The following is a 19,333-nucleotide window of genomic DNA, read 5'->3' on the forward strand; positions in this document are numbered from 1 at the left end:
TGCCTTTATGGAGGTTGCTGTGTTTAGTGTGTACATACAGTAAGTAGTGTGCATGTTGTGCATTTTTATGAGACCAAGCACTGACCGATCTCGCAGCGTTCACAGGGGCTGCCCCAGGCGGCTCCCAGTGTGGAGCAACACTCAGACTTCAGCGTGGCTCCATTGATATTGACCTCACAACGGCCATCTTGGATGTTGAGCCAGCAAGTACCCTTCATGCTGTCTGTAGAGGGCAAACAGAGGGCGGCAAAGAGAGGTAGATTAGGCAGGGAGAGGTCGAGGAGAAAGGGAGATGTATAGGACGCGGGAAAGGTAGAGAATTTTACCACATAAAAACATAGCGCCCACTATGCAAACCTTCCATGGCACAATAATGATGGGGTTGTGGCAGTTGGGATGAGTAACGGCCACGCATCACTGAGTTTAATCCCATGCTATTGGGTAATAAATGGACTGAGTAAGTGTATAGTCATAACACTGACACCATTTCTCCTAAACCACAGGCCCACCCAGAGAACAAGACCGCAATTTACTCTCCATTTTTCCCACCTCCTGAGTGATGAGCTTCTAAAATAAAAACAGAATTGAACAAAACCAGAGGGATGTCTTGGCCTCCGAAAGCAGCCAACTCATACATTACTGTATGTATTAAGTATTTATTCACTGAGTCATACGCCATTCCAGTTACAATAACATCTGCATTCTATATTAGCATTTAGCTGTCTCTCTGAATGGTTCCCCAAAACTGACAAGACTCCAACGAAAGATACATTGTTGTAGTCTCCAGAGTCAGACAAAAGAAGAAGAAAAACAATCCTTAAGCAAATTTATACTGCATGTCATTTTCAATCTTTGGTTTGAATCTTCTGTGTAAAGTAAAACAATGCTTGTGTTATTCAAGGCTGTGTGCATGCATGTATCCCTAATAAATCATCCTTGCACGTCAGCGTGCCTAACATCTGACGACACCAATGTCCCCGGATGGCTTCTCTAAAGCTCAGGGGTTTATTTACCAAGCTGAAGAATGAACTTTGATTAGAATGGGCTTTGAATTAGACTAAAACAACATCTGCCACTGGTCTGTCACGTATTCCCTCCAGCGGCCACCTCCAGGTCAGGAAAACTACTCTTTGGGAACATGAATTTGTCTCATGCATTTGGGAGGGCGTGCCCGGTGGTGTCAGGTCTTACCCACGCAGATGGTGTTGGTGGAGTCCAGCTTGCTACCGTGGGAACACTCGCAGTTGAAGGACCCGGCCACGTTGCGGCACACTCCGTTGACACAGGGGCTTGACTCGCATTCATTGACATCTGTAATGTAAACGCATACCATAGTTCAGGGCCGGCAAGACAGAAACAGGGGTTGGAGGTTAAATGGAGCCATCCTCATCGTCATTTGTCAGTTAGAAAGACAGTAACGTTCCTTATCCTTGAGCCAAATGTTCACTGGATATACACTAGAGCACATCTGGTAGTAATGATAACTCAAACAGTGACCTTCACAGTTGGCAAAACATATGTGCATGGCTGGCGGCCCACGCGCCCGACCCGTACGTACGTGCCAGGGTGTGTGTGTGTGTGTGTGTGTGTGTGTGTGTGTGTGTGTGTGTGTGTGTGTGTGTAATGCTCACCTTCACACGTCTCCGAGTCGGGTTTGAAAACAAAGCCCTTGGGACAGGAGCAGGTATAGGAGCCCGGAATGTTCCTGCACAAGCCGTTGTCACACAGCAGATGGTTCACCAAACACTCATTGATGTCTGCAGAACGGGGAAGGAGAAAGAAAGAAAGAAGGCTTTAATTATGTCCCTTTGTTTGCTTCATTACACGTCACACGAATGAAATGTCTTTGTAGTATGAAGGGAAGGACTTTTATAGAAAATCCACTTGGGCCTATACTTTGAGGGTGGTAAAATGGTCGTGCTAAGCCGATAACTATTCAGCACAATGTTTCCTCAGGATTTCCCTGCAGGGCGCTGACAAAATATCCCATCAGTGTTTTTTTGTTTTTTTTATGTAGTTTTGTGGCTTTCGCCTTTATTTTATATTTTTTTATGGAGGGACAGACAGTAGGCTGACAGGAAATGGGGAGAGAGATGGGGGGGAAGACATGCAGTAAAGGCCGTCGAGATCGGGAGTCGAACCCGCGGCACACTGCCAGACTGGGTTACCAGCCAAGGTGCCTGGATCGCTGAGCCACGGCCCAGGCCTTATCCCATCAGTGTTAAGATTCCAAAGTGATTTTGATGTACTGGAGGTTGGGGCCGCTATGAGTGATAGTGGCGGGTGGCGAGGCTTTGTCAGAGACTGAGTACCCAGTGTACCTGTCTGTCTGTGTCCCTTTTGTGCCAATATATGGAGATGTCTTTCTTTGTTCCTGATGTGGGTGTATCAACAATATCGCAGCCACTTCGGCAAACAAATACTTTCCAAGTACATTCCTCTATACCATTTTGGGCAGGAACCCCTTTTGGTGTTTTAAACATTATGTTATAATTTAGCTATTGAAAAATAGCAGATCTACAAGCTCATAGCGCGCCACCGAGTGGCGCGCTATGAGCTTGTAGGTCTGCTATTTTTGAAAAATCACCGTGAAAATATTTATTTCAGAAAACTGGAGGATTTAAAAGATTTTTTTTAAATGCAGACTGGGTAAGGTGCTCAGACAGAGTCGGTGAAATACACTTTAATAAAAGCTAGTGTTCCTTGTGGTGGTTTGTTCCTTTTCTTTAGTCAGACCTTTTTAGTCCTTTAGCAACAGTTGTACTGATTCCATTGCTCCATTTCTAGCTCATTCACCAGTTGTGCTGCCGAAAACATGAACTGCCCTCAAACTACAGACCTCAGTGATTGTGCTGTGTTTCACCAATGATCACGCTGCTACATTTATTTAAAATATGAACCATTAACACAGCAAGAAGATGAAAAACAAAACAAAACAAAACACATTCTCATTTAGAACATGACGCTGAACTCACCTTCACAGTTCTTGCCACTGGAGTCAGACTCGTAACCAAAGTTACAGTTGCAGCGGTAGCTTCCTCTCAGGTTTTCACACACGCCGTTTTGACAGATGTCGGGGTCCAAGCCACATTCATTGATATCTGACGGGAAATTGGTAAAAGAAAAAATATATATATTCAAATCATTCAATCATTATGAAATGTGAGTAAAATTACAATATGCATTATGGCAACATTGTGGCCACATTCACCAGACTGTACAGAGAAATATTCCTCACCTCTGCCGTCAGCTGTGATACCGATGCCACTGCTACACACAGCCTGGAACTCAGCTATAAGGATAAGACAATATTATAATAGCATAAATGTGCTTTATTCTATTACCTACAAGTTATAAAGTAGAATACATGATTAAACAGACAATATACTGCAATTCCGTCCAAGTTATTACCTGAGTTTCTGGCAGGGCATGGGTGACAAGGCTCTCCGAACCCATGTTCAGGATTGGCACAGCAACACTCGGACTTTGTCACTGCACCAGGGAATGGCCGTGAACACGTGCCCATCTTTATAGCGCCGTAGCAGGTGGTCCTCATGTGCGTGTCTACACACACGCGCCCGTCCACATCGATGGCCAGGCCTGGTGGGCACTCGCAGCGGAACGAGCCCTCGGAGTTGATACAGCGTCCATTCATACAGATGCCAGGCGTCAGGCACTCGTCAATGTCTGGCAATGAGAGAATAAAGAAATTGAGCATTTCTTGCTTTATTTTAGATGGAGGAGAGTGCAGGAGAGAGAAAGAAAGTTTCAAACAAACAATCCCAAGTCTGTCTGCACTCTATTCAAGTATCATATTTTGCCAGTAGCCCATGAGTCAATGTCAACATCCATACCAGTGCAGTAACGTCCGTTGGGTGCCAGGGCAAAGCCAGGCTTACAGATACACTTGAAGCTGCCGTCCTCGTTGATGCACATTCCGTTGAGACACATGTTGGTAGTGGCACACTCATCGTGGTCTAGACAGACACCGCAAAGAAATTGAACGTGTTTTAACCACTAAAAAATGTCAAAAATAATCTGTGAAACTGGGAATATAGCAGATCTACAAGCTCACAGCAACACACTGCGAGCTTGTAGATCTGCCCATAGATCCATCATATTTGATTGATCTTCTCATGTAGATTCCTCACCAATGCAGTTCTTCCCGTCAGGAGTGATCTCAAAGCCAGCATTGCAGATACACTGGAAGCTTCCCTCGGTGTTGACACAGCGTCCATTGCGGCACATCACTCCATTCACAATGCACTCATCAATGTCTACGGAGCGGGAAAAGGACAGCATGCAGAGCCAAAATGAGCACAAATATGACCAAGTACATTGCTTCAGGAAACAAGGGGGCATTTGGTATTCTTTTTTTGTGTTTTCTGCTAAATGACTGTAATGTAATGTAATGTACAATGGAAACTAGCCCTCAGGGCTCTTTGTTTTAGCATTTTAGCATTATTGTATAACTATATCTCTGTACTTTTTTGCAAACTGTTAATAATGTATTCAATCAATCAATCAATCAATCAATCAATCAATCAATCAATCAATCAATCAATCAATACCTACAGTACATAATAACATTCTCAGAGTTAATTTAAGGGTCCATTTGTGTCTCTACATTCTCACTGAGGAGTGTATTATACATACCATTGCAGGCCTGCTTGGTGGGGGTCCCCTGGTAGCCCTCGTGACACTTGCAGTAGTATGAGCCAGGTGTGTTGACACAGTCTCCATTGATACAAGGATTACTAATGCACTCATCTACATCTGAACAAAGGAAAGGAATTGGGGTTTGTATATAATAATTACTATTACTATTATTATTTAAATGACACATTTCAATATATATCCATACTGTAAGTACAGTATACAATAACTCAGTCCAAGACTTCTAAAAGTTGGATTTGCACATTTATACTACTCTATGAGTATGTAGTATACTGTAGGTTTGGATCATGTTCCTTGAGTGGTCAGAAGATGGCAGTACTCCATTAACATTGGCAGAGAGTCCCATTGTTTCTGTTATTGGCTTACAAAGTGAAGAGGGAATTCCTGACAGGTGTGTGTGTGTGTGTGTGTGTGTGTGTGTGTGTGTGTGTGTGTGTGTGTGTGTGTGTGTGTGTGTGTGTGTGTGTGTGTGTGTGTGTGTGTGTGTACAGCATGCGTACGCTTGTGTTTGTGTCTTACCGATACACTCCCCGCGTACGTCCTGCTTGTAGCCCATGTTACACTCGCAGCGGTAGCTGGTTGGAGTGGGGATGCAACGTCCATTCAGGCACAGGTTGGTGAAATGTTTGCACACGTCAATAGTGTCATTGACTGTAACTGTGCCTGAGAACGCACAAATAGATATATATCGTAAACAAAACAGTCGAATAAGACCCACAAACACAATCCAACAATAATATACATATTCCGCCTTTCGTTTGAAAGTGTCACCTTAAATCCTAGAGGTGGTAAAGTGATGCTAAAACCAAAGCCGAAGAAGGCAAGCACAAGGAGAATAATTCATAATCACCCAACCTCGCTCAAATCTCGGGATGGACTCACCTATGTTTCCGGGGAACTTAATCCCTCCGCCGTTCCCTCCTCCGTTCCCGCCGAAAACGCCGGGGCCGACTCCTCCTCCGTTCCCTCCTCCGTTCCCGTTACCGTATGGACCATTGGGGATTTTGTAGTAGCTGAACCCATTGGTGTTGCCATTGCCAGGGAAGTGACCATTGGGGAGGTGACCGTTAGGGTAGCCATTAGGGAAACCATGGCTCTGGGGAACTCCTGCAATACACAGGCGCCTGAACTCATCTGCATGGGGGGGAGAGGGAGAGACAGTGAGGGAGCGGAGTAGGGGGTTATAGGGTAGAAGTTAGTAGAAGGGTCAAATTTGTTTCTGAATCCGTTATCATTTCTGTACTACTGATCATACATTCAAGCGGAAAGCCAAAAGTAGGCTACACCCTATTTGGAAGGCTGCTCAGAGGTCTACGCTGCATACCCTGAACCTACTATACTTGAATCTGGGTGTTTATCATGATTGCATTATGTTCCCTTTCCCACCCGTCATGTACTGTTAAGTCTCTGTGGGCTGAAGCATTGCACTGATTGGCTGCAATGTCTTTTGTTTTGTTTCGGTTCGTGGTTAACGCACTGTTACAGTAAACTGCCTCAAAATGGGTGAAGAGCCAAATTTGTCGACTTTTCATGTACAGTCATAAACAATGGCTGTACCACTGATAGCTGTAAAATATGGATACATTTCCTTGACATTTATTTGACATAACATTTCATGTTTGGGTGGTTTTTGCAGGCAACAGCAATGCACTGGTGTGCGTGAGTGTCCGCATGTGTTTTCGTCTTCGATTGGCATGCCACATCATGGATGCAACAAGAATGGATGTCAGTCCACGCACGCACGCAGGCAGGCAGGCAGGCAGGCACGCACGCACACGCAAACACACACACGCACGCACACATACACACACACACACAAATATGCGGCAGGCAGGCCTGCACACACGCATATTGAGTGAATGAATCTCAGAGGAGGTAATAGACTCCAGTTGGAAACAGAGCAATGCCTCCCACTACAGTGAGGATTAGTGGGGGAGTGAGGGAGTATGAGTTTGTTTCTGCACATGTGGATGCACGCCAAACAACACACACGCACGCAAGCACACACACAGGCAGGCAGGAAGGCAGGCACGCGCACACGCACACGCACACGCACACACACGCACACACACACACACACACACACACACACACACACACACACACACACACACACACACACACACACACTCTTGCCACTTGGGTCCAGTATGGCTGATCAGACACATTCTGTAACGGATCAGACATGGATCACACAATCTCACGCAGGGAAGAACAAGGAAGACTGTTCCAGCTTGATTGAAAAGACGGGGGTTATTATCTTCATACAAATCTTTTCCATTCCTCTCTGTTTGGTTTTCACTCATGACGACATCATATTATCCATTGTACGTGGAGTCCTCCTCGTCTTTCCTTTCCGCACACAGACGTATACATACACAAACACATAAACTCTCACTTTCTCTCTCTCACACGCACACATGTACGGTACACACACACACACACACACACACACACACACACACACACACACACACACACACACACACACACACACACACACACACACACACACACACACACACACACACACACACACACACACACACACACACACACACACACACACACACACACACGTGCATGCGAGCTGTTCTTCCACCACTGTGTCAGTCTCGTCTAGTGAACCATCATTCACTGTCATTGTGTTACAGTCAGTTGGACCGCAGGACCATTTCAGCTGTCAAGGCTTTATTTACCATATCTCCGCCCTAGCCAAGTCATAGTCACTCTATCATGTGGGGATTGCCAGTTGTTTTCAGCATCGAAAGGAAAGGGGAGTTGATGGTGTGTCCCATTTTAGGCTTTTCTGCAGTACTTTGCTCAGTGGTGGGATAAAAGAACGAATGGTAAACCGTTTGACTGTATGTGATGGTCTCCCCCCCAAAAGTTAACCACTGTGGGAGGGAATTTGACTTTCCCTCCCACAGTGGTGCTTTACACAAGGGATGATTTATTCATGTGCTTTATTCGCACATCAATAATATTTATTTTCATAAGTGATTCACTTTTTAGTCATCACTATTTCATTTCATTTATTCGCATCGTCAGACATGAGATCTTTCTCCCTCTGTGTGTGTGTGTGTGTGTGTGTGTGTGCGTGTGCGTGCGTGCGTGCGTGCGTGCGTGCGTGCGTGCGTGCGTGCGTGCGTGCGTGCGTGTATCTACTCACCAGAACCTCTCACAGGGCACATCTCAGGGATCAGTCCCAGGGCCCAGCAGCGTCCTGTGTCACAGCAGCACTGCATCTTGGTGTACTGGCCACCGAGGTCTGCAGCACATCGGCCGTTAGCCAGGGCAGAGAAACAGGTACCCACGCGCTGGTCTGAGGAACGGACATGAAGATGGAAGAAAGAAAGAAAGAAAGAAATAAAGAAGAAAGACTATTATTATGGTCTGTACGGTCTGAGCAATGACCCGTCTAGAAGTAGCAGGGCTGGGCTAGCCTGCCCTTTGCATGGTAGCCTGAGAGGAAGTTACTTTATGGGAAAGGTTGCCTGGGGTTGCGGGAATAACTACGGGCATCTGAAGGGCCTCCTAAAAGGGGGTCCTGTTTAATACACTGTTCCAGGTCAGGGTCAATGGGGTGGGAGTCAGGGCTGTGGTTCAAAGAGCATGTGTGAGGCTAAAGCACGTGCCTCTTTCTGTGTGTGTGTGTGTGTGTGTGTGTGTGTGTGTGTGTGTGTGTGTGTGTGTGTGTGTGTGTGTGTGTGTGTGTGTGTGTGTGTGTGTGTGTGTGTGTGTGTGTGTGTGTGTGTGTGTTAGAGAAAAGAGGCAGAAAGACAGAGATAAACATACAGTAGGCTAATGATTAGTAAAAAAAAAAGTGTTAAACTCGTGTGCATGTTTGTGCATGTGTGTTGATTGAGAAAGTGTAGAAAGGAAGAAGAGGAAAAAGTGCGGAGGGTGTGTGTGTGTGTGTGTGTGTGTGTGTGTGGGTGGGTGGGTGTGCGCGTGTGCACGTTGCAAGTCGATTAACTCTGCTAATGAGCCAACAATCTGGAATAAATCAACTCCATGTGTAACAATCCCAGCCAATTAAACAGGACATGACTGGCTATACAGTGTCTGGAACCACATATTCATTATACATAATGCATGCACATACACAGACACATATTTAAAAAACTGTGGTTCATTGGAATCCACGTCGCATACACACAAATACGCAGAACCTCAAAACCTTCCCAAAGGACTCGGCTAGCTGGGCGCATGGTGGAGGATAGGGAGGGAGGGGTGGGTGGGCGCATGGTGGAGGATAGGGAGGGAGGGGTGGGCGCATGGTGGAGGATAGGGAGGGAGGGGTGGGCGCGTGGTGGAGGATAGGGAGGGAGGGAGGGGCGCATGGTGGAGGATAGGGAGGGAGGGGTGGGGGCATGGTGGAGGATAGGGAGGGAGGGGTGGGCGCATGGTGGAGGATAGGGAGGGAGGGGTGGGGGCATGGTGGAGGATAGGGAGGGAGGGAGGGGCGCATGGTGGAGGAGAGGGAGGGAGGGAGGGGTGGGCGCATGGTGGAGGATAGGGAGGGAGGGGTGGGGGCATGGTGGAGGATAGGGAGGGAGGGGTGGGGGCATGGTGGAGGATAGGGAGGGAGGGAGGGGTGTTGTGTGAATTAAAAACGGCGAGGGTGGGGTGAGACGAGGTGGGGGGGTTGGTCTTGTAGATTGGGATGATGATTGAATCCAGACCGTGGCCAGCTCGCCAGCATTGCCCCACTAACTCGAGCACATGCTTTCATTTGGCGATGCGTTTTTTTATAGACTGACTGACTGGACAGCGGCTTTTCCAGGCTTTCACCGTGCAACAAGGAATTAGGCTCTGATTACTGTCATTCCCCCCCCCAGCCCTCACCCACCCCACCCCCCACCCCAACAGCTCCTGCTGGCCAGAACACTGTCTGCTATAGTCCAACACACCTGGAGATGGCCTCCAGTGTAAAACCCATACATCCTGGTTCAGTCCAACTCCTAGAATTGAGGCTAAGCAAACAAAGGATCGACCCTGTTAAAATAAGCCCCCCCCCCCCTTTCCTGACCATATATTTAGTCCTTTAGCCCGAGATAATGGAAAAACGAGAAAAAACAAGAATGGGCACAACAGAACCTGGGGAATTTAATAAAATAATCTGGGTCACGTTAGGAGGAAACCAGTGGGGTTTTAATCCACTCACTTCAGGGGCCGGTGGAAAACAAAACCACAGGTCTTAAGAGCTCACTAAACACTCACTGGCCAGCGTTGCCTGCTTTTAGCCTTGAACGGCCCACGTTTAGCTTGTAGGTGTGGGCCTCGTATTGCTTTCATAGTTTGGCCTAGAATTTAGTTCAGACTATCAAGAGAGAGAGACTGAAGTGTACAGTGCAGTAGGAGTCTGTAAAGTAAAGTGCAGTAGGAGTCTGTAAAGTGTTTGCATGTCGGACAGTACTGTCTGTCTGTTTGTCTCACTCTGGCTCGCTTCAGGTCAGTGGAGTGTGGAGAGAGAGGTCAGCTGAAGGAGTGAAGTGTAAATGAAACATGTGGGGTGTGTGTCTGTGTGTGTGTTGGCAGACCGTCACTTCCGACCCAATCCTCTCCTTCCCACTCTCTCTCTATCATGATCTCTCTCTCTCTCTCGCCTCTGCCCCGATTCAGAACACACACACATCTCAAAAACAGATATGGTTTGAATAACGTCCTCCCTCCATCAGCCCCGCCCTCCTCCGTATATTGGCTTTAGGCTCTCTGTCACTTAATGAAGTTTCCTTCCTTTCTTACTTGGTTGCGTTCACTTAATTTCCTTTCCTCTCCATCATCAGCTGCTTACCTTGCTGTCGTTAGTGGTGTCATCTTTTGTTTTCCTCTGTCATAAGTGATGCCAGATGACCCTAACCCTGTCCAAGTACCTGTGACATCAGACACCATCAGCACTGAGTGGACTGCGTACACGTATGTCATGTACAACATATAGTATACTGGTGCTTTAAGGCAGAAACCCAGTATGTCATGTTTTTTATGTGTTTTTTTATCATAAATTAATGCTCAAGTCTGTCTGTGGGTTTTATACATATTTAACTAATGCAAAGTAACAAGAGCTTGTTACTGTATAATAGTGGTAATAATGGTAATTCCGGTAATTCTAAAGTCAGACTTGCGGGAACAACGGTCGGACTAGCGCTCGAACATGCGCTGCACCCGTGCTTGCGGTTATGGTTAGGGTTGGAGGTAGGTTGTCGGTCTAATGACTGTCGGACCAATATTAGTGTCGGAACTAAAGCCTGTAACCGAAAAGTAAGGGTTTTGGATACAAGGTTTCCATACATTCCATTGCAACAGTGAAGCTATTTGCGAGTTTAACCATTGTTCTTTCGGCAGCCAGACAACAAGCCCACTCCACCAGGCCCCACCCAACCCCTCCCTCTTTACCATTCTTTCTCCAGGACGTCAACATACGAGCCCTGTAACTTTCAGCAGATGATGGAAGACGGATGAAATGAAATCTAGGAAACAAACCAAGCTGGGGGAAAATAATATTCATAATGAAGGATTGGATGGGAGACTGACTGGCCACATGAATTTTCAATTACAGCAAATCAAAATGGTCGGGCTTCACTACATGAGCCTACTTCAGCAGAGGAGGGTCAGCCCTCTGACGCTGATAGAGGGAAACAGAGCGGCCGTATCCTGCTGGGTTTTGTAGCTGATGTGAGATCATGTATTCCCACCTGGTCGCGATTGACTGGGGCAGCCATTTTTGTTCAAACCGAGAGCATTATATTATTGGGAGACACCTGGTAGTATTTCAGGTTATATATGATGTAACTGCAGTAAAAGCACACGTTTGAAAACGTGCACTCGCGTGTGCTTGCGGGCATGAGTGCGTGTACAGTATTGTATACTGTGTGTGTGACTGATACAGTAGAAATGTTAACATTTAAATTAATGTATTTCATTTGAATTAATTAACATTTTCTTTAAAGTAACTCTGTCGAGGCCGAATAGCGAGCACACACACGTGTGCGAGCATGCACATGGCAGGCACAGGCCTGGAGGCCAGCTTGACTCATCACAACACCATCCACAGGAAAGGAGAGATGGAGGCGAGGAGATGAGTATGGGAAGTTATGGTCCAGATGTGAGGGTTTTTGGCTAGCCAGGGGGCTAGGAAGAGAGAGAGAACGAGACAGGAAAAGAGCGAAGTGTGTGCGTGTGTGTGTGTGCGTGTGCGTGTGCGTGTGCGTGCGTGCGTGCGTGCGTGCGTGCGTGCGTGCGTGCGTGCGTGCGTGCGTGCGTGCGTGCGTGCGTGCGTGCGTGCGTGTGTGTGCGTGCGCGCGTGCATAACTCACCCACACATCTGGCCCCATCTGTGCTGGTGATGTAGCCTCGTGGACAGGTGCAGACATAGCTTCCTGCAGTGTTGGTGCACTCTCCTCCGTCACACACACCTGGGATGGTGCTGCACTCATCGATGTCTGAAGCACACACAGACACACACACACCAATATGTAAATGCAGTACCACATATGTTTTTCACATTGCAAGATACAGACTTAGTAGGTGATTATTCTTTATGCACGTCACTCATGAAAAATGCTGCGAGGTTCACAAGTTGTTAACGCTTAATAAGATGCATTAGCAACTCCCTTTGAGAATACAAATTCGATCTATGTACACTATGAGCTGATGAAGTAAAATTAAGTCATGTGTAGAGAAGTGTTTTGGTTAGTCTCCAGTCTGAAACTCTGTGCTTTAAGTCATGCTGCGCTACATTTAACAATCTCTCCAGCACACCTCAGTAGACTTCATAACTTTTAACACAAGTGGCTGACTCACAGTCATCCAAATGGAAATGGGGAGTTCCCCCAACACCCCTCCATCCTAATGGGGAGAACTTCCCATAATGCATCATACCAAACCACAGTCCAGCAGCTTGTTCCAGGCAGCCAAAGGTTAGAGTCCATGTAACACCACAGAAATAGATACAGTGCTCTTAACATTACAACATTTTCCACAGTACATGAACCAATATAATACGATATTTTTTGCAACTGCATTGTGAGCTTGTAGATCAGCTATGTTCTTCACGTGACACCAGCACACAATTGCACACAATCCAGTATAAACAAGGCTTTAGTGAGACAGTAAATAGAGACTTGAGAAAGCCTGGAGGGGCGAAACGTTGTTGTATCTATAGGTTGAAATAAAAAGGACGGGGAGCAGAATTATATCGTGCCTGTGCGGACATTCCACTTTTTTCTTCAAACAGTAAATAGAGATGACATCAACACAGCAGGCCGCGAGCCTTGAACCCAATAGCCCATGATGTCAGGTTAGATCTTTGCTTCATGCAGAGCGCTCAACATGATTGGCTGAGTCTCCACGGCAGCCCATGAGTCAGTATTTCTACTAAAACATGTTGAAATTGTGCAATTACTTACAGGAAGGCAACCTATGACTGCTGTCCGTTTAAATGCACGTGGGTATTAACTTCAAACCAAGGCCCGTCGTTATACTGAGAAACACTTAAAATGAGTCACTCGAGGGAAAAGGAATATTATTAGTTGGGAACAGAGCATTATTCTTTCACACCGGTCTGTATGGAACCTAGGGTTTGGTCTGTATGGGTTGGCAACGGTCAGGGCTGTGCCAAACTGCCAACCCATACAGACCAACCTAGGGTTTGGTCTGTATGGGTTGGCAACGGTCAGGGCTGTGCCAAACTGCCAACCCATACAGACCAACCTAGGGTTTGGTATACCTGGCTAACAGCGCTTGGCAAGGCCCACCTCGGTGTGGTCACGTGCTCTTTATGACGGTATATTAGGACATAATTATTCAGTATGAGGGGCCCCCCTTGCTGCCCCACGACGGTGTAAACCCAAAGTGTGGTTCCAGGAAGAAGTATTGGGTTTTTATGATGTGTCACGCTTATTTATATGCATACATAATTACTGCACCGCTATGGGGCATAATTACAACATGCGGGTGTACTGTGTAGACACAGGGTGTGTGGAGAATGGACGGTTAGCATGGGGGAGGTGGAGCGTGTGAGCGTGTGTCTGGGAGAGCAGGGAGCACCCCGCTCCCTGCTCTCCCAGACACACGGTACAGACACACAGTACAGTAACAGTTAGTGGTGTGTGTGTGTGGTGCCGACGACGGTGGATGTGGGGTGTGTGTGTTTCGAGGAGTTTTAACCCATTAAAACCGGGAGAGCATCTGTGTCATTTTTTATTTTAGCCATATTTTATGCTTTGGCTTTTCAAAAATATAAGATATATAAGCTCATAGTGCGGCACGATCTGCTATTTTTGAGAAATCGTGAAGGTTTGTGCAAATATTTGAATTTTTAACTCAATCCTTGCTTCTGGGAACAACCCTGGAACAAAAATATTTTGAGATGGAGGTCCGCGGCCGAATGCATAACATTTTGGATTTTGGGGGTCCGTGATAATGGAAAGATTTGAGCACCACTGTTATAGCAAAAACAATGTTTTCAGAAAGCTGTGAGGATTTAGAAGACATCTGTAGAATCGGCCTCAGGGCCTTAACGGGTTAAAGAAAGAGAGTACCGTACATCAGCGTGTTTGCTCTGATCTTTCCGCGCGTTTGTGTGTTTCTCTCTGTGTGCGTGATGACGCCCGCTGCGGGAAGCTAAGAGGCTGTTCCTCCCCTGCTGACTACTGTCCGACAGCACCGGTAAAAGACCCTGTTGAGGCCGTAAACGCTCCCAGCCAAGTAAATCTTGTGTCAGCAGCAGCAGTAGACGCTATACCAGACTGTACACTCTACACACAGACAGACATACTGCAAGACTGCAGGATCAAACATCTGCCACCTGGATAAATGACCACTGCCCCGCCATCAAAGCCACAACGTCTGCGTATGTCTGCTTGTGTGTGCGTGTGCATGTGCGTGTGCGTGTGTGTGTGTGTGGAGGGAGGGAGGTTGCATATGTGTGTGCATGAACTGTTGGCACGTGGCAGTAAGTAAAATTACCTTACATAATACAAAGTGGGAAAAGGTGTGGTTGCAATACATAATGTGAGTATTTTTTTAACACCGCAAATATGTGTGTCTATGACTGCATGTGTCAAAGCAGCGGGGAGGTCCGTGTGTGTGTGTGTGTGTGTGTGTGTGTGCGTGCGTGCGTGCGTGCGTGCGTGCGTGCGTGCGTGCGTGCGTGTGTGTGTGCACGTGCGCACGTACGTGCATGTGCGCACGCATGTGTGTAATGAGAAAGTCTCCCAGATGCCGTAAGCGCTTCTTTGTTCAGTTCTAACAGCTGGTTTTGGGCCAAAAGGCTGTATTTATGGAAAGAAAATGGAGGGAGTGAAAAAGGAGAAGGATAGGGGGAAAGAGAGGTGGAGGGGGGAAAGAAAGACATATTGTGAGGCATATAGTGTGAGCTAAAAAGGGACTCTGGAACCAGGTGGGCTGTTAATTATGCCCTAAACCATCAGGCAGCGCTTGACATCTTAACTGCAATTTATCTCAACCACTACCAAAACCCTACTTTAGTGAACTGGGCCAGCTTTCACTGAGTGAGGCTGTGTTTGTGCATTAACTACGAGGGCATTTCCATGAAAACGTCTCTCCCCGAGGATCTGGACTGATTGTCTGCGAGATTGCACCAAATGTGGGTTCCCTGCAGATTCGCGATTATAGATATATAGGTAACTATTTGTTTTCCTCAGTACATCAGCTGTACACAGTCGAATCATCTGTGATCATAATCACTACTCAAAATCACTAACAAATGGATTTGGCCGCCAACCCCATCTCAAAACATTTTGTTCCAGGGCCCTGTAGAACAGTGATTCCCAAACTTTTTCATGTCAAGGAACCCCAAATTGACACTAATTAGCCCGCCGACCCCCATTTGAAAATATATGCCAGGGACCCCCATAAGTGAAGATTTGTACGGCTCTAGCAGTGATTCTCAACCCGTTTAATGTCAATGACCCCCAGTTTGATATGCGTTAGGCTACGGACCCCCATTTAATGGCATTTCTATCTCTGAGACCCCAATTTATATTGTAAAATTGAAGTTAATTTAACTCTGAGAGTGTACAAATGGTCCATTTGGTTCCATTTGTACACACTCTGAGTTACAGACCCATAAGGGTCCATTTGGTTCCTAACTATCATTTAGCTGGGGACCCCCTGGAACTCCTTCAAGGACCCCTGGGGGTCCCCGGACCCCACTTTGGGAACCACTGCTGTAGAAGATGTGAGTTGATCGATCTGGCCGGGACAGAATAGCAGATCCAGCTCGTAGCGCTATGCGCTTGTATATCTGCTATTTTTGAATAGCCAAAGTAAAACAAATAATGTTTAAATGTTTAAAATTTAAAGTGACACAGATGCTTTCCAGATTTTATTGGGTTAAATTAAATTAACACACATAAATTAAAACTCAAGATTTTGCAGTGTCGAACGTAGATCTCAGTTCTGTGAGGAAAGTCCCCCCCCCCCCCCTCTGCCCACTTTGAGTCAACCACACAATGATGATTCAAAGCTAGATCCGCTTTGGGGTTGGGGCCCAATTGACTAGAGTTCAACTTGTAAAATGAAACTGTATTTGAGTTGAGCAGCAATTTTCTTTTCCACTATTTTTTTTCAATCTCTTTCATACAAACTGAATATATGAGTGTGAGAAATGTCCTAAACTGCTTACATTTAAATTGAATCATTCTCCTTCCTGCGGCATTAAGGTACATTCAGACTTGAATTTAAATATTCGCCTCGGTTTGGTCCCGTTTGTGCTGCGCCAGGCCGCGCCGCGCCCGTTCGCGGCACTCGCGCAACTTCTCGTCTTTGCATTGACTTTGTATGTAATCGGAATAAAATAAAGAAATGTGGCTGCCTGGCTGGGAAATTAACAACACAGCAGTGTGCGTGTGTGCGTGTGTATCTGTCGTGCACATGCATTTCTATGCAATTCTACAGGTCTCTCAACCTGGAGTGACCCCAAGGCTCCCTCCCAGCTGTTCTCTTCTCACTCGCCACATATTAATCAGTTTACTGAGGCAAGTAATGAGACTAAACAAGATGGGGGGGGGGGTCTCTACAATAATTATTAATGAGCATGTTAATGGACATGTTGATTAAGCGTTTTTAGACCAAATGTGTGTGCATTTATATGTACTCTATATTTCTCCGTTTGTAGTTGTATGTGTTTTGTACGTGTCTGCACTCTGCATGCGTGTCGGCGTTTGTACTTGTGCATGTTGTATTATTAGTTTCTATAAAATCCACAGCTCCTGGTGTGCTGATATGACTACGCCTGCCCTAGTTCAGCCAACAGTGTCTTTTGGGATGCTGTGATTGCACAACCCTCTTAGTATTGTAGGCAATGGTTGGAATGTGACTACAAGGTCCCCACCCAAACCGTGCTCAGCATGCAGTCAGCACCTCTAGTCTGCTTACTGTAAGTAACGAGGCATGGAGTTGACCCAAAACCACAACACAACCTTGGGATTCATATGAATCCAGTGATGTCATCCCCTCAGTTTCCTCATTGACTCATTGGAGCATAAATTATGAATCAGGGACATAAGCCTCATGCATCTCTGCTCTAATAGCCTGTCATGAATCTGGAAGCGGTAACTGCAGTTTCCAGTCACAGTCACAGTTTGAATGTATGACACACTTCGGTTCTTATCTTTTCTGGCTAAGTTTTGGGGTCACTATCTCGAACGCTGTTACTAAACTACAGTCGACAGTTCAGTCTTGGCCTTGTTCAGTAGACTACATGTCATCTGGCCAGAACAGTTTAACAGCTTTCGGTCATCCTCCCCAACAGACTGAGAACACCTAGGCTTCAGTCCAAAAGCCACAACCCCTGCTAGGCTAACTGTGGACTGTTTTCCCTGGGCATTGTTTAAATTCCATCCAATCAACACATAGTAATGTGACCCCACTCCGCGTTAAGTGTGTCTATCCAACTAGACTCATGCTCAATGTGTCCACACCATTAAAGCCCTTTGTGGACTTTACACAAACTATAGGTTACTGGCGTCAGTGCAAAATCCTCAACCTATAGCTGTCTCCCCAGTAACTCAAAATCAAATTTAATTATAAATTAAATCAACACTGAATTCAATTGAGTTTGCAAAAGACAAATGTACAAGGACAAGTAGGCCTCGACTTAAGTTGTTACCGTCTCTGTCGGGCAGAAACCATCACCCCTTTTATTTTTTTAATATATAAATCAGTGGTATTAAACACCCTTTACGTCTGTGCCTCTGTGTAAACCTCCTAACTCCATTGGATCCTCACACTGTCGGTCAAACCACCTAACTGCAACTTTGGAGATAGGTGATAGATAACTTTGACTGCTCGGTTAGGACAGCTTCTTTATGAACAGAATGGGCTTTATAACATCCAACGCTGTTGTTTGATTTAGTTGAAATTGCAAATTGAATATGTGCTGTACAGTTGTTGTGTATGATATTGTGCATGAAGTCTAAAATTAAGTTTACCTCAGGGTAATACAATGTGTTATAGGTAGCCTACTTGTTATAGCTAAGGTCAGGAAAACCTTACCTTTCCAAAAGATAGATTATTGTCCATTTTATAGTTCCAATCCAACTAAAATATTGAGAAGCACCAAGTGGGGTGGTAAAACTATTGACCTGACAGTAGGGGTGTATGTATAGGGGTAGGGGTGTATGTATCAGGCGTAACAGTATGTATGCCAGCTTCATAGTAGCATTTTGATGTGGCTATATTCAAGGTATTTGGGAACACAATGTTCAGACTGGAGCTGCTCTATCAATATATGTGGCAATGCATAAGGAACTTACCTTCACATTTGTGACTGGTCTCACTCTGGCGGTGGCCAGCAGGGCATTTACACTCATAGGATCCCACCGTGTTGATGCAGTTGCCTCCTGCACACAGACCTGGCACGGCCTGGCACTCGTCCACGTCTGACACACAGAGATGTAAGAGAAAGGAGCAGACAAACAAGAGGGGGAGAAGGGGAAAGAAGCAGAGAGGAAATCTTAAGTCCATATAAATCAAATAAACATTTAAAACTGCCCTAGTTTAGACGAATAAAGTTAATAGCTTCTGCAGAGCATATGTACTGAAATGTACTTTCTCCTGGTTTAAGAGATGCCCCCTATGCAGCGCTCTTAATAAGCTGAAAACTACTAAACCTTTACTGCACACTAACACAAAGTCATACAGACTACAGAGTCCATAAAATACATCATTTAGGTGGGGTCTCTGTGGTTTCGAGTACTCTGTACTTCATTACAATACATTTACAACACTGTAATCAATCATAAAAATGATGCATGGAACATATTTGCTCTCGGCCACTAAGACATTGTCGGCCACTCTCAGACATTTTGAAATAGGGTGTGGGGAGGAGAGAACAGGGAATAACTTGGTAAGACCACTACCAGACAGCCCAACTGCAGTTCTTGTTTGAACAGGAAATGGCTTCAAATATAAACATATTTCCCAGTATTCAATATGAGTCACTGCTGTCTACTGGGGATATGTCAGTGGGTTGGTTCTGGAGTGGTCGTGGTGAGCGGGAAACCTCTGATCCTTCCTAGGTCATCACGCACGCACGCACGCACGCACGCTCGCTCGCACGCACGCACGCACGCACGCACGCACGCACGCACGCACGCACGCACGCACGCACGCAGGCACGCACTTC

General features: G+C 46.0%; 1 protein-coding gene across 1 annotated transcript in view; it reads right to left on the reverse strand.

The window, feature by feature from the left end:
- Positions 1–19,333, reverse strand: part of fbn2b (fibrillin 2b) — a gene marked incomplete at its 5' end in the record, with an annotated part of 82,107 nt that overhangs the window by 26,178 nt on the left and 36,596 nt on the right. The window contains 14 exons of the mRNA XM_079506335.1: positions 86–223; positions 1,192–1,311; positions 1,632–1,757; positions 2,976–3,101; positions 3,239–3,292; positions 3,412–3,687; positions 3,855–3,977; positions 4,152–4,277; positions 4,657–4,776; positions 5,197–5,340; positions 5,560–5,811; positions 7,850–8,002; positions 11,997–12,122; positions 18,462–18,587. Coding sequence (XP_079362461.1) covers positions 86–223; positions 1,192–1,311; positions 1,632–1,757; positions 2,976–3,101; positions 3,239–3,292; positions 3,412–3,687; positions 3,855–3,977; positions 4,152–4,277; positions 4,657–4,776; positions 5,197–5,340; positions 5,560–5,811; positions 7,850–8,002; positions 11,997–12,122; positions 18,462–18,587 — 2,010 coding nt within the window. The remainder of the gene's footprint in view (positions 1–85; positions 224–1,191; positions 1,312–1,631; positions 1,758–2,975; positions 3,102–3,238; positions 3,293–3,411; positions 3,688–3,854; positions 3,978–4,151; positions 4,278–4,656; positions 4,777–5,196; positions 5,341–5,559; positions 5,812–7,849; positions 8,003–11,996; positions 12,123–18,461; positions 18,588–19,333) is intronic.

This window comes from Electrona antarctica, assembly GCF_951216825.1.
Source record: "Electrona antarctica genome assembly, chromosome: 7".
Classification (NCBI taxonomy): Eukaryota; Metazoa; Chordata; class Actinopteri; order Myctophiformes; family Myctophidae; genus Electrona; species Electrona antarctica.